Genomic DNA, 15046 nt, shown 5'->3' on the forward strand with positions numbered 1-15046 from the left:
TTTAAAAAAAAAAGAAAGAAAGAATGATCGTAAAAATAGTAAAAATATATCTAGGACTTTCTCTGGTTTTGTTGTGAGTATTGTGGGTTCAGTTCATTTTTGACTAGTTCCTTCGTCTGACTTATGTTTCACAAGATCTATAGGCCCCTTCCTATGTAGTCCGTAGTAACCACAGGGTTTTAATCTATTGCCTGTAGCTTCCAAGGCATTTCCCTCCGTTATAGCTTCTTCTGTTTGCTGGTCTCTTCAGTGTCTGGTTCCCGCCCTGACACAAAGGGGACGGTGGAGGACACTATTTTTTTTATTTTATTTAGGCTCACTTGTTCAGCCGCGCTGTGGGGAGGGAGGGAGGGATGCTGCAAACAAATAACACTGGCGTGCGCTCACAATGCCTCTGCCACACTGGGTCTGCCCCCGCTCACGGTGCGTGTAGCCTCCCTGCCCACACTGCTCGGGCTCTAGGTTGTTCCGCTGGGAACCATCTGAGGCCAGCCCTGGGCTGCATGCACCTCCCAGGTCCAAGCCGCTCAGGTTCAGGCACTCAGGTAGTCCTCAGAGGCGCAGACTCAGTTGGGCCTGCGTTTTGTGCTCTTCCCAGGTCCGAGCAGTTCAGGTGATGACGTGTTTGGTGAGCGCCATTGCTGCGACTTATCGCCTCTCCGCCACTCGGTTATCTGGGTGTAAAACCGGCGCACCTTCTCAGGCAGATGTTGACCATCCAGACCCCCAAGAAGGTTTAGTTAGCAAAGAAGCCTGCTTACAGTTTTATAGATAGTGTCTCTCTGGGGCTGCGATTGCCCCCTTCCGGCTCTGGCTGCCTGTCACCGGAGGGGGAAGGTCTGCAGCCGGCTATCTCTGTTCAGTCCTTTGTTCTGTGCGTGGGCCTGGTGGTGTCTTAGGTTAGGGCTGGCTTTTCGCATGGTAGATATCCCACAGTCTGGTTTGCTAGCCCAAATTATTTCGCTCAGATAGCGCTCGGGGTATTCAGGCCAGGTTCTTACTCTAAGCGATGCAGCCCACGCCGCGCCTCCCTGTCCAGCCCCCGCTTGCTAATGGCGTGTGCAGGCGTCTGCGCTGCTTCTCCACTGGGGGAGTTACTGTAGGGCTCGCAATCTGCGAGTTTTAATTGTTTATTTATTTATTTTTTCCTTGTTATGTTGCCCTCTGTGCTTCCAAAGCTCGGCACAGATTCGGCAGTGAGAAGGTTTCCTGGTGTTTGGAAACTTCTCTCTTTTTAAGACTCCCATCCCGGGACAGAACTCCGTCTCTCCGTCTTTTGTCTCTTTTTTTGTCTTTTATATTTTTTCCTACCTCCTTTCGAAGACTTGGCTTGCTTTTCTGGGTGCCTGATGTCCTCTGCCGGGATTCAGAAGTTGTTTTGTGGAATTTACTCGACGTTTAAATGCTCTTTTGATGAATTTGTTGGGGAGAAAGTGTTCTCCCCGTCCTACTCCTCTCCGCCATCTTGGCTCCTCCCCTGGTTATTTTTATTTATGGAGTACCTCCAATGGTAGCCACTGATGATACCAGACATTTGACCTGAACCCTGTGCCCCTGTGGAACTTGCATCCTTGGACTTCCTCAATTCCACCCTGGAGATTTATTTCAATAGCATCATATCATGAGACTCAGCCTCCTGGGAGGGCAGTCAAAAGCAGGGTGGCACAAGAGAAGCATAAAACCCAGTTAACTCTTTTTAGCATATCCCACTTTTGATATGCATTGAATTTATTTTATTCTAGCAGCAACTGGCTACATAAGGCTAAGGAGTCAGTGTTGTTAATGAGAAAATGAAAGAAGGCAACATGTGTAGATGAAGAAACCAAAGAGACAGAATCTGGTATAATGTGCTCAAGTGGGGTGGTGTGATCAACCTAGAGCCAGTATGACGTTAACGATAGAGAAGGGGCGTGACGTTGGAGGCAAGGCAAGGAATTCAAATTTATAGTTTTCCCTTTAAGAGGCCGCTAATTTGGAAAGCTGAGAAAATGTATTCTACTTCAACCTACAAACAATTACCTGTTTTTAAAGGAGTATCCACATTTGCAATATCAAAGTTCTTTTATGTCTTGTGGAGAATATAATTCTGTTGCTCATACTGTTGTATTTTACTCTCCACTATGAATTATTTAGAGCATCTTCTATTTTAACTGTACACCAAGACATCATTAGAGGTTATCTAATAGCTAGATCATCATTTCATTTTCCCATGGAGGCTTGTGGGCCAATTTTCACCCCGTTATACTCTCCAGAATAATGAAACTAATTTGGGATCTTGCTGTGGAATTAAATGCTCATACAGATTCCACCTCCTCTGAGACCATAAACATCTGCCATAACATTTATTATTGCCAAATAACCTTACTATTACCAGCGCAACTGTCAGTGGAGGGAAAGAGTTTAGGGACTGGCAGAAATGTTCTGGCAAGTATTGCATCGCCAATGGTTTGTAGTCTAAGAATTTTGGCACCAAATAACCATTTTATTATTATTATTATTAGATCCTCCGTCATTTTTCCTAATGTTGAGGATACAACTGTACCTAGACAATCATTTAGACTATCAAGTATTCCATGTCAGTTCTGAAGTAGTGGTAGACCTTCTCGAGAAGGATTTGCTACAGTTGTTATCATCCTGGTATTACTTGACATTTGCTGAGCCCTTGTTATGCACAAGGCGCTTTGCTAAGGGCTTTGTATGCGTCATCTCAATCATCACACTTGCAAAACAACATTACACATCTAATAAAGACCCCACCCAGGATTCCAGCCCAGGATGCCTGGCTCCAGAACTCCTGTGCATTCCCAGGCAGGTGCATTATGATCTTCTATGACCCTCCCCTTGGGTATGGAGCAGGCAGCAAGAAGTGAATGTAAAAGGACAGGTGGTAAAGTCCTAACAAGAAGCAAAGCCAAAGAGGGCAGAGCGAGTCATCCAGATTTCTCCTTTTATCTTCTTCCTTCTCCCTCCTCCCTTCTGCTGTCTCCAACCCCATGTTATTAGGGAATGAATATGTTAATTTTATTAGTTTTATATATTTTTATATTTGTCCCATATACACTATCTCCTCTGCTTCTTACTTTGGTTTAGGACTTTTCTTCTGCCTGGTTTACTGAAATATCATCTTTATTATCTCCCTTCCTTTAGCCCTAATCTTCTACGATCAACTTTCCTCATTAGTGCACAAGTGATTTTTCTAAAATGTAAAACAACTGATAAGACTCCTATGCTATAACCGTGATTCCTCATCGCTAATGCATAGTCCAGACTCTTGAGAAAAGCATGTCTTGGTGTCCTGACCTAGCCTGTGCCTGTTTCTCTGTTTCACACAGTGGAAGGTATGGGATGGAAATAGGACAGCCTCATTTTGAAGCCTATTTAAGGAATTTTGTTCTATCTGAAATTTACTGAGGAAAAAAAAATGGCTTTCAAAGAGGAGGAGATCTATTAAAAGTCTAAAAAAATGTCAAAGTATCTTTAATGAGAAGGTGTTCAATTTGGCCAGACAAACAGTGGAGAGGCAGGTCAAATTTGGGAATGTGAGGATATAAGAAACAGGAAGGAGGATGTAAAGACAGGGATGGGTTTTCAAAGTGGAATTCCTTTCTACATATTATTTAAAAAATGCTATTGCTCTTGTACTCTAGATGAAGAGGGACAGCACCACTTCAAACAATTCCATTTCTCAAATACTCCCAGTTGTGACTCTTAACTCTATGTAGGCAGGCAAATATAGTTTTCTGTTATTATAAATAGTTTATTATCCAAGCTATCTACTAAAGATTTTATGTAACAAATCCTTTCGTATTACCTCAAGATTTATTGTTGAATTGGGGCCAGCCTAGAAAAATGTTACAGTTACTTCTCCAAAGGTAGTTGTAAACCAGTTATTCTGGCCAAATTGTTCTAATTTTGAAGTCACCATCCTATATTTTACAGTTAAATTCTTCTTTATTTGCCTTCTGTAAGCCCATAGGAGCATAAAAAATTAATTATAAATTATTGTTAATTGTTTAATATTTATGTATCATTTTAAAGAGTAAAAAGTACCCTTATGCTAATCATTTTTACAGTATTGAAGCAAAAATGACAAAATATTGACATTTATTAGGTTCCAGGTGAGGGAGAGTGAAATGAGTGGTATTCATTTTACCATTTTGATACATTTTTTATAAATTTCATAATGTGAATCTTTTAATAAATGAAATGATAATGGTATCATCATATCTTCCCAAGTGTAAAGATTGTTTCACAGAGGCCTCTGAATCATCTGTTAAATTATAAATACCAAGTGGGTGCATTTGTTCATTCTAGCACAATACTGTTTTGTATAAAATCAGTTAACTTTAAATACTAAGAAAAAATGGGTTCTGATGGTCTTAATAGTTAATGTTTCCTGTATATTCTGAAATAATGATTTTTATTTCACTAGGACTTTTCAGCATGGCCTGGGCGATTCTTCTTCAGATGCCTTGAAGCCAATTTTCAAGCAACCATTACATTGGCTTTCCTGCATATCCCATTTCTACCCTTCTTTACTCAGGTGAGGACCTGTAAAAACTATACCATCAATGGTTCTTTGATTCCTTTGACATTTAATAGAAACTCTTATATCCATGGAGGTAAATACATCTTACAAAAAGAACTCAAAACTTTTGACACTACACAGGTAAGTAAAGAGTGTATGTCTTTTTTGAGCCCAAGAATCTGAGATACAGGCCTCACAATCATGCTCCTAACATAGCTTTACTAAAGTGATAGAGAAATGTGAATTTTTTGGAATTTAGTTTTTATTTTAGCTAATTGCCTAGCCATTTTAAAATTCATTCTTGATCTATGACTGGGGATGTGACAGTTCTCCAACTAATTGTCAAAAAAAAAAAAGAAAAAAGTAATAATCTTGGATAATTCATGTAACTCACTCAGAGCCTGAGGTAAGAGTTGAGAGAGGAGTAACTTTTAAAATTATGAATAGGGTCTTTCACTTTTATTATTTAATTAACGGCATTTAAACATAAGAAAACTCATTTAAAGCATGAAACGTACTTCCAGAGTAATCTGATGACATTTTGTGGCATTACGTGTAATGTCAGTTTGAGTCTTTGCTGAATATATCATTGGAAAGTCCCTTTCCTTGGTATCTGTGAATAAATATATCATGTAGAGCTGAAGGAGATATTGTTAATTCTTGCACATTCTTGATTCATCTTGGAAGTACACTGTTAGTGATCTCACCATGTAAATGGACTGGCTGTATTTCTCTCTTGAAGAACGAGTCCCACCCGGAAAAAGAGGGCAGGAAAACCTCTTTCAGAAGTCTCTACAGACATGGTAAACATAATTGCTTACCTGTTGTGCGCCTGTCCCCTCATACGTAATGGGGAATCCGAGATTAATGAGATATTTATCCTCCTACCTTCAAGCACCTCAAAGTATTGTTATTTGACTTACATATAAAATATTATCACCATCCCTGAACAATTCCTTATGACTGATCCCATCAATTCCTTATGATGCAAAGCCTTTAATACTCTGTCATCTCCATACGCTGCAGCTGGCATGAAAATATACTCTAATGTCTTTGAGAATTAAATAACTGACTTTGATATACAGTACTGCAAACACCTGAAGGAACTGGATCTTTTACAACGTGACTTAAGCAAACAGCATGTGTCATTGTGATGAGTTCTCAAACTTCTAAACATACTTGCTCTCATGTTACGATCACATTTGCTTTAATCTGTCTTTATTATCTGCTTTTATCTTAACCTGTAATCATTGGAGTTACTTCTTTAAGCATAGCTCTGGAAGAATTCCACCTCCAGGTTTGTTGTGTTCAGCCATCTAGAGCCTGGGGAGTCAGAGGGTAAATGGGTTTATCTTTCAAATGCCTTTTCACGTAACAAGACTTTTCTTTATTTCTGCTTGATTATAGCAATCTATCTTTACTATTACCTTCACAAAAAGACTAGAACATGGTGGTAACTACGCAGCTCACAGTGGAAATGCAACCGGATATAAGTTTTCTGGAGGGCAATATAATAAACTGTATCAAAAACCTTAAAAATATTATAGCCCTTTATCCAGCAATTCTATTTCTAGGAATCAATCATAAGAACTAATCAGAGCTGTTGAGAAAGTTTCATATACAAGGATATTCATCAATGTATTATTTGTGAAAGGAAAAAATGGAAACGAATGTCTCACAGTATGCAATTAGACAACTCACTTATGGATTAGCCATGTGATAGACGACTGTGGAGTCATTAAAAAGGTTGATTTTGAAAAATATTAAATGGCAAATCATTGCAATTTATAGTTATGGGAAAACTGCAGCTTAGTAATGATGCAGTAATCAAAGCCAACCCAGGCTTCAGAGTGATAACTCTCAAACTGACATGCCCAGTGCTTCGTGAACATTACCTCTTTCAAGCCTCACACCCAGTCTGTGAAGTCTGCTTCCATGGAGAGTAAAACTTGCTGAAGAGAGCAAATCTAGGAGACAGACTCTGAAGCTCAGCTTGTCTGCTCCTAAAGCCCAAGCACCAGGCAGCTGCCCCTCCACCGTTCAGAGGGAGAACAGTTCCAGGTGATGTTAACAGGCATTTAAGAAAAACCTAAGACTGTCAGTTATTCATTGTGTAAAGTATCTTTTTATGGTTCTACTTGCAGGAGCTCTGATATACTAACCTATATAGTGTTTACCTGAAGGAGGGATCTAGTGTAAAATCCCCCAGACTTACAGGTTATGAGAACCCCTATTTCCCAAGGGATGAACAGTTATTGGAAGATGGGACACAATTGAGATGTGCTGAACATACCGGCTTCCCAGGTGGCACTAATGGTGAAGAACCTACCTGCCAATGCAGGAGACATAAGAGACATGGGTTCCATCCCTGGGGGAGGGCATGGCAACCCACTTGAGTGTTCTTGCCTAGAGAATCCCATGGATAGAGGCACCCAGGGGCTACACTCCATAGGGTCACAAAGAGTCAGACATGACTGAAGTGACTTTGCACCCACACATGCACAAGCTATGCCATACTACTCTACATACAGAACGAAAATAGGATGTATAGAAAAACAAATATTGAAAGGGTATATAAACTAACTCTACATTAGAAAACTTTTACTTTGCATCTTTGTATTATAGGATTGTGATTGATTTTAATTTTTATCTGTGCATTTTCCAAATTTCCTATAATGAAAGCAGCTTAATTTTATTAAGGTAAAAATAAATTTTTAAAGGAAAGAGAAACCTCATTTTTTGGAGTTCTTTGATCCACGTGTATTACCCTAGAGCCTCTGTACAGAGGATTTCTAGCTCTGGGCACTTCCTTTACTCCAGTATCCTGTGTCTGGCTGTCCATATTTCTTGAGCTAACCACCATATTGCTGGAAATCCAGAGTGATGTCCTCACAGATCCTTCTTTTCACTCTTCCCTTGTCCTCTCAGCATGGTGTCTTTTCTATTAGGAGCACCCCAGGCATCCCTGTCCTTCACCTCTCCCAGAGCTTGCTCAAACTCATGTCCCTTGAGTCAGTGATGCCATTCAGCCATCTCATCCTTTGTCACCCCCTTCTCCACTTGCCCTCCATCTTTCCCAGGATCAGGGTCTTTTCCAATGAATCAGCTCTTCTCATGAGATGGCCAAAGTATAGGAGCTTCAGCATCAGTTCTTCCAATGAGTATTCAGGACTGATTTCCTTTAGGATTGACTGGTTTGATCTCCTTGCTGTCTAAAGGACTCTCAAGAGTCTTCTCTAGCACCGCAGTTCGAAAGCATCAATTCTTTGGCGCTCAGCCTTCTTTATGGTCCAACTCTCACATCCATACATGACCACTGGAAAAGCCATAGCCTTGACTATATGGATCTTTGTCAGCAAAGTGATGTCTCTGCTTTTTAGCACTCTATCTAGGTTCCATAACTTTCCTTCCAAAGAGCAAGCATCTTTGAATGTTATGGCTATTGAGCTCTCTGTTGCCTGTTCCTAGTGTATTATCACGTTCAATTGATTCATCCCCATAGTTCTTTTAGAACCAGTCAGTCTTTCTTTCCAACACATCACAACAACCTTGGTCCATTATTACTATGGACTATTTTTACTATTATTTAATATGTTTTATATTAAATACCATTCTCAGGGAAGGAAATGGCAACCCACTCCAGTATTCTTGCCTGGAGAATCCCACAGACAGAGGAGCCCGGTGGGCTACAGTCCATGGGGTCACAAAGAGTCGGACCCGACTGAGGGACTAACAACAACAACAAAAATACCGTTCTACCGCTCGAGAAGAGCCTCTGCCTCTCCCACCCTGCCTGGCTTGTTTCCTGGGGCACCCAGCACTCTTCTCTGCTCTAGTTCTCAGTCTCTTCTCTTGTCTTTAAGACATAGTTATTCTACAGTTTTTGCTTTTACTTATTGCCTGTCCTTAGCTTTCAGTCTTTTGTTTTAAATCTCATTTTCTCTCCTGAAATGCCTTTGGTTCTCTCTTTTGCCTTTTTGAATTCCCCACACAAGTACAGTATGAGCCCCTCTACCTTGACTTCCTGACAGTTATTCTCTCTAACCTTCCTATATAATCTGCTTAGGAAGACCCGATCCACATGATTTATGATCCAACATGTTCAGAGCAGTGGTACAGTCAGAGGAAGCCAGGATAGCAATAAAAGTAATTTCAGAATAACTCATCTTATTGATTTGCATCTGTCAAGCATTGCACTGGGAATTCCTAGGCCACCATGATGTGATCTTAAAAATTTCACCTTTCCATTTCCTCACATATATCAGCTGTTTCTGTGTTTTTACCCCACAAATTAGGCTCCAAACTCCATCCCTCACCTTAGCAACTAAAATGAACCGTTCAGGGAAACACATATGGGTTAAATAATGACGAACTGAAAATAGATTGTGATTTTTATTTTGAAAGGGTGAGGCTGAAACAAAATATTTAATTATGATGCATCTTAGGAATTTAATCACCTACATGCTTATTTATTTACAGCTGTGCATTGTTTCAGAGAGATTTAAGTTGACTTTTAACAATATTAAGTATATTAAGATAATGAATTAAAAGTAAGTGAGAAGGAAGAAGCAGAGCAAGGAGGACATAAGATTGAGACTTACAACAAGAGTTACAGATGCATAAATAGCTGTATGCATCATAAATTTGTCTATAGGATTTCTAGAGAAAGCCTATGAAGTATATAAATTGGTAAAAATAGAATTGTTCATGTTCTTCTAGAACTCCTGGAATAGTTTAGAAGAGTTTACTTTAGGGAAAGTATATGTATTTTCAAGGCAATAAGTAAAATGTACTGTATTCATTATCCCTAGCAGTAGTAGGCTAGCAATGTGAGTTGATTTAGAAAGGGCAATCAGTTTCATACTAGATTAAACTAAGGCATGTGGGGAATATATTAATCTCAGGATTGATACTATGACAGCATATTGTGCTTTCATATAAATGTTGAAGAGAAAACATTATCTTAGTCAATTATACCATTGTTGCAGTATAATGTTTTTTATTTATTTTCCCAACTTTCATCATCTTGTGGTTCTTTAAATATTTCCAAACACTTTTCAGGTCTTCCTTAGCTAAGTAGGTCATAACCATACACTGAATCCAAGTAGCATAATCAGTGTGAGTAAACAGTCCATTCATTTTACACTGCTCATTTTCTTTTATGATGACAACATGATGTTTTGATTCATGGCCAGTCCATTCTGAGCTGTAGATATTTCTTTCTACTATACTTTTGTTTTCATTATGGTTTTACTCAATGTAATCCTGTTTTGGATTCATATCCTTTTTTTTCCCACTGCCTAAATATTAAGCTACCTTTAGCTTCATTATACTATATGCTATGTGAATCTTTTCCTTTGTGCAATTTACCAAGATGTATTCATTTCATCCTTTCAGTAAATGCATTTTAAAATTTTTCTCCAAGTAAGGCATGTGCTAGGTGTTAGAGGAAAAAGATAGGCAATAAAATTTCTGTCTCCTTTGCAGGTTCATCTACTTTGGCCTGGCCATTAAATATTGAGCATCTTTAGCATTCTATCATAGAACCTTTTCTAGGTGAATTCACACATGCCTGTGGTTTCATGTACTTTTAATCGCCCCCAAATCCATATCTCTAGTTTTAATCTCTCCTAGGACTGCAGACCTACTAACTCGTGTGTGACTCATACATGAATGTCTTCTTCAGATTTATACCCAGTGAACACACACAGACCTCAAGCTCAATATGACCATATTTGAACTTAGGAAACTCCCCTCCCAACTGATCCTCTTTTATTTTATTTCCATTTTGATTTATTGTACCTGCACATGGTTGTATAGAGGCTTCCCAGGTGGCCCTAGTGGTAAAGAAGCCACCTGCTAATGCAGGAGACAGACACGGGTTTGATCCCTGGGTCAGGAAGATCCCCTGTGGAGGGGGTCATGGCAGTCAACTCCAATATTCTTGCCTGAAGAATCCCATGGACAAAGGAGCCTGGTGAGCTACATTCCATGGGGTCGCAAAGTGTCGGACACGACTGATGCGTTTTAGCACACATGCACACACATGGTTGTATAAGCCAGACACCAGGAGGCATCCTGGACACTTCCCTCCTTTTCTCCAAGAGATCCAGTTCATACTGCTGCTAAGTCACTTCAGTCGTGTCCGACTCTCTGTGCGACCCCATAGACAGCAGGCCACCAGGCTCCCCCGTCCCTGGGATTCTCCAGGCAAGAACACTGGAGTGGGTTGCCATTTCCTTCTCCAACCCATGAAAGTGAAAAGTGAAAGTGAAGTCGCTTAGTCGTGTCCGACTCTTTGTGACCCTGTGGACTGCAGCCTACCAGGCTCCTCCGTCCATGGGATTTTCCAGGCAAGAGTACTGGAGTGGGTTGCCACTGTCTTCTCCCAGTTCATAGTAAGTCTAGTTAATTTTAGCTGCTAATATCTGCTATCCATAGTGCCACCCTGCCTTAGTGCTTCGTCTCTTTCCTGACTACTGCAATGATGCCTCTGTTTCCTCCTATGTATGTGTTTGCTTCCATTTCTAACATTCTCCAAACTACAGCCAGAGACTTCTCAAATCCAAAGCTATTTTCAAAGCTAAATTTTATCATTTCACACTTAACTGTTCACTACCTTCCGTGAATTCCTCTTTATCCTTCAACATGCACACAAAATTTACCATGGCCTGTAAAACCTACATAGATGTGGCTCACCCATCTTTGCAACCTTTTCTCATACCACACTAGCCTGTGATTTTTGCTTTTCACTCATTAGCCTTTTTTACACTTCCTTACCACAAAATATTCCTTTTTGCCACAGGATCTTTGCACATGCCTTACCTTACCCTGAAAGGCCTTCTTCTTTGTTCACTTAGTTAATGTCAATGTAATTTCATATCTCAGCTCTGGCGTGACTTCTGTAGGGAAGCTTTTCATCAACCCCAAAGACTAGTTTACTTCTTACTACATCTTCTAGTAGCATCGTGTGCTTTTCCTTGATTGAATTTTCATAGTTGTAATTTCATCTTTATTTGTATGACCATTTAAACTATATATGTATTCCCCACTAAATTCTGTAAAAATAGTGACTGTTTTTTTTTGTTTTTTTTTTTTTACTTATTGTTGTGTCTCCGTCACCTTGCACCTAGAAATCAGCCAGCAAATATTAGTTTACTGAATAAGTGGATTAAGGAACAAATGAGTTATTGTAGCATTGTTTCAGATAGTACCACTTTAAATGGTACATTTAACTCTTTTCAAATATTTGATCTGAGTGGTAAAGCTCAGTGGTGGGAAAAATGGTCTATTGAGGAGGTGTCTTCTAGTAACCTCAGGGCTGAACATCTGGGGAGGAGGACAGAAGAGAACTTTGGTCTCCCAGCAGCTGCTGTCAGGCTGTTCCACAGCACTGAAGAAAAAGGCTTAGAGAACTTGTACTTTGATGAGATGCCAAGCTTTGACAAAGAGCCAACAGTCAGGGGAGAAGTAATGAGAGATTTTTGAACACCAAAACTCTTACGTGGCTGTTCCAGAGTGTGGATGGACAAGCAGCTGGATCTTTGAAAAGCTTTTCAGAGAAAAAGCCATGTTTGTGGAGCAGTTATTAAAAGAAGTGAAAGTGTCAGATGAGCTGGATACTTGATGTAGCTAGATATTTCTTCATATCTTTCCTTTTCTATTATGGCTTGAATGTATTATATAAAAAAGAACATAGCAATGGAGCCAGCAATGAGAAGATAAAAGACAACTATAGGTTTTCAGATTAGTCAGACAGGTTTGCAGACTTGTATAGTTTTGTAATTTTGGAAAGTTAAATAGCTTGTATCTTTGTGAGGAAATTGAGATATAAATACAATATGATCATATCGATCCACCTGAAAACAGGGTGCGATACCATGGTCTACTTCACACGTCTTATAACATCTTCTCTTAGCTTCTGAGATATTCCCATGACAGAGTCATGAGGATTTAATTAGCTAGATGCCTACACGGCACCCACCACGTAAGTGCTTACTTAACAGTCATTCAATGCTGCTGTGTTAGGAAAGAACTATGTTTCAGAAAGTGGCAGATCTTATCAGTTATCCAAACATGTTAAAAAGCCAACTCGAAGTGTGATAAAGTGGAAAGATTATTGAACTACTTTCTCGTGGGGTCTCATATCAGAAGTGTGATGTCAGAGGAGACCTTTCTTGAACTCCTCTAATAAGGTATTATTATGTGGTAGACAAGGACCAGAGAAGGCAGTGGCACCCCACTCCAGTACTCTCGCCTGGAAAATCCCATGGGTGGAGGAGCCTGGTAGGCTGCAGTCATGGGGTCACTACGAGTCGGACATGACTGAGCGACTTCACTTTCACTTTTCACTTTCATGCATTGGAGAAGGAAATGGCAACCCACTCCAGTGTTCTTGCCTGGAGAATCCCAGGGACGGGGGAGCCTGGTGGGCTGCCATCTATGGGGTCGCACAGAGTCAGACACGACTGAAGTGACTTAGCAGCAGCAGCAGCAGCAGACAAGAACCAGTAATAGTTAAAGGACCCCAGAGAGATAACTTGTGGTCCTCTAAAGGGATGGTTGAGTGAGTCAGTAGGATCCAGTATCTTAGTGCCCCAGGTGCTAGAATAGCACTTCTGGGGGAGTCCAGAAGTAATCGTTGGCATGAAGTATTGTTTTTAAAATTAAAATTAGATTCTCACATGTTTTTTAGAAATAAGATACACTAACTTGTGAAACTCTAAAGTGTGGAGCTGGGGCTATGAATTTGGGGCACTAATATATCTTTGGATGATTTTTGAGAAATAGGGTCATCCTAAGTGAAAAAGTTTAGTTTACTGAAATCAAGAAATAATTTAGGTCCTTACAGGTCAAACACTTGTTCTTTAAGTTGTGTACCCATTATTGTAGATACCGTCAACTCTGAAAAAAATGAGACTGTGTAAGAGTATCCATCTACCTAGGTGGATAAAGTTATTAAAAATCAAAGCAAACCCTATATATAAATGTGCAGATGAACCCTGTCTTATTTCTATTTATTGAATCATCTGTAACTATAAAGATCATAGAGACTTGGCTATACCCATTATATAGATTAAAATGTATGCAAGCATTTTCAATGTTATAAGTACATATAATTTGTACATTCTTGATTGAAATGATGCAGCAAATATTTTGGATTTTTTATCTCCTCAAGCTCTTTTCCTAGGTACTAAAGAGAAAGATGATAGAACTGCTTTAAATATTTGTCTTATTTTCCTAGCGCGATTTGGAAGGATTAGTTTTGGAAAGGCAAAAGTAGAATGGTAACACAGCTTTTCCTTCTCTGCTTTCATTTTCCTACTTTAGGGCTTTTACTCTCGGTTTCTCTTTAGTTATGCCCTTGCCTTTGTTCTCTGAATCATTTAACTTATGGTCTCTGGTATAAATTTGACCCAGTAATCCATGACAGGAACCATCTGGTCAAAATCAGTCCCCAGATACCTTAAATAACATGGCTCCAATTTGGGAATCAGCCTTGAGACCACAAACCTGAGTTTGGGTCAAAAACTTGGTATCCTCAATCAAGGAAGTTGAATAGAGCCAAACATCCTCAAGGCTGAAAATTACAACGTACCCACCAAATATCAACCAGGTTGAATGAAAGAAACACAGGGTAGTGGAATAGCCAAGGATTTTAAAGTCAGGAAAACCTGGTTTCAAAGTCCAGTTGCCATGTTTATTAGCTAAATGACCTTACTCTATTTTCTCAGTCTTCCTGAAACAAACACTGAGATAAATCCCCAGTGTCTACATGCATGTCTTATTTTCTGTTGTTGTTCAGTCGCTCAGTCGTGTCCGACTCTCTGCAACCCAGTGGACTGCAGCATGCCAGGCCTCCCTTTCCTTCTCTAACTCCCAGAGTTTGCTCAAGCTCATGTTCATTGAGTTGATAATACATCTAACCATCTCATCCTCTGTCGCCCCCTTCTCCTCTTGCCCTCAATCAATCCCAACATCAGAGTCTTTTCTGGTGAGTCAGCTCTTCACATCAGGTGGCTAAAGTATTGGAGCTTCAGCTTCCATATCAGTCCTTCCAATGAGTATTCAGGACTGACTGACTTTAGGATTAACTGTTTTGATCTCCTTGCTGTCCAAGGGACACTCAAGAGTCTGCTCCAGCACTACAGTTTGAAAGCATCAATTCTTTAGCGCTCAGCATTCTTTAAGGTCCGGCTCTCACATCCGTACATGACTCCTGATGTCTTATTTTATATTTCCCCAAGAAGCAGTCCTCGAGACAAGGATTGAGGTGAGAATAGTTTATTTTCTAAGTGGAAGAAACACTCAATGGGAGTAGATGAGACAAAGAAAGACAGCAGATCAAGAGCAGTGTAATCATAGGAGTAACTGGAGCTTAAACCTTCTGGGGAAATTCTTGGAGCCAGTATGAAAGGCATCTCACAGAGTTATTTTGCCAAAGAAACAAATATGCTGAGGGGTTTATTAGAAACTTTCATCAGTTATCGGCTGAAGGCTACTCTGGAGGTGTTAATT

General features: G+C 39.9%; 1 protein-coding gene across 10 annotated transcripts in view; it reads left to right on the top strand.

Annotated features, from left to right (window-relative positions):
• Positions 1-15046, top strand: part of KIAA0825 (KIAA0825 ortholog) — a 442771-nt gene that overhangs the window by 162110 nt on the left and 265615 nt on the right. For all 10 annotated transcript variants that reach the window (XM_044948546.2, XM_044948547.2, XM_044948542.2 and 7 more), the window contains exon 13: positions 4433-4543. In XM_044948546.2, the coding sequence (XP_044804481.2) occupies positions 4433-4543 (111 nt within the window). The remainder of the gene's footprint in view (positions 1-4432; positions 4544-15046) is intronic.

The sequence above is a fragment of the Bubalus bubalis genome, chromosome 9 (genome assembly GCF_019923935.1).
Source record: "Bubalus bubalis isolate 160015118507 breed Murrah chromosome 9, NDDB_SH_1, whole genome shotgun sequence".
Classification (NCBI taxonomy): Eukaryota; Metazoa; Chordata; class Mammalia; order Artiodactyla; family Bovidae; genus Bubalus; species Bubalus bubalis.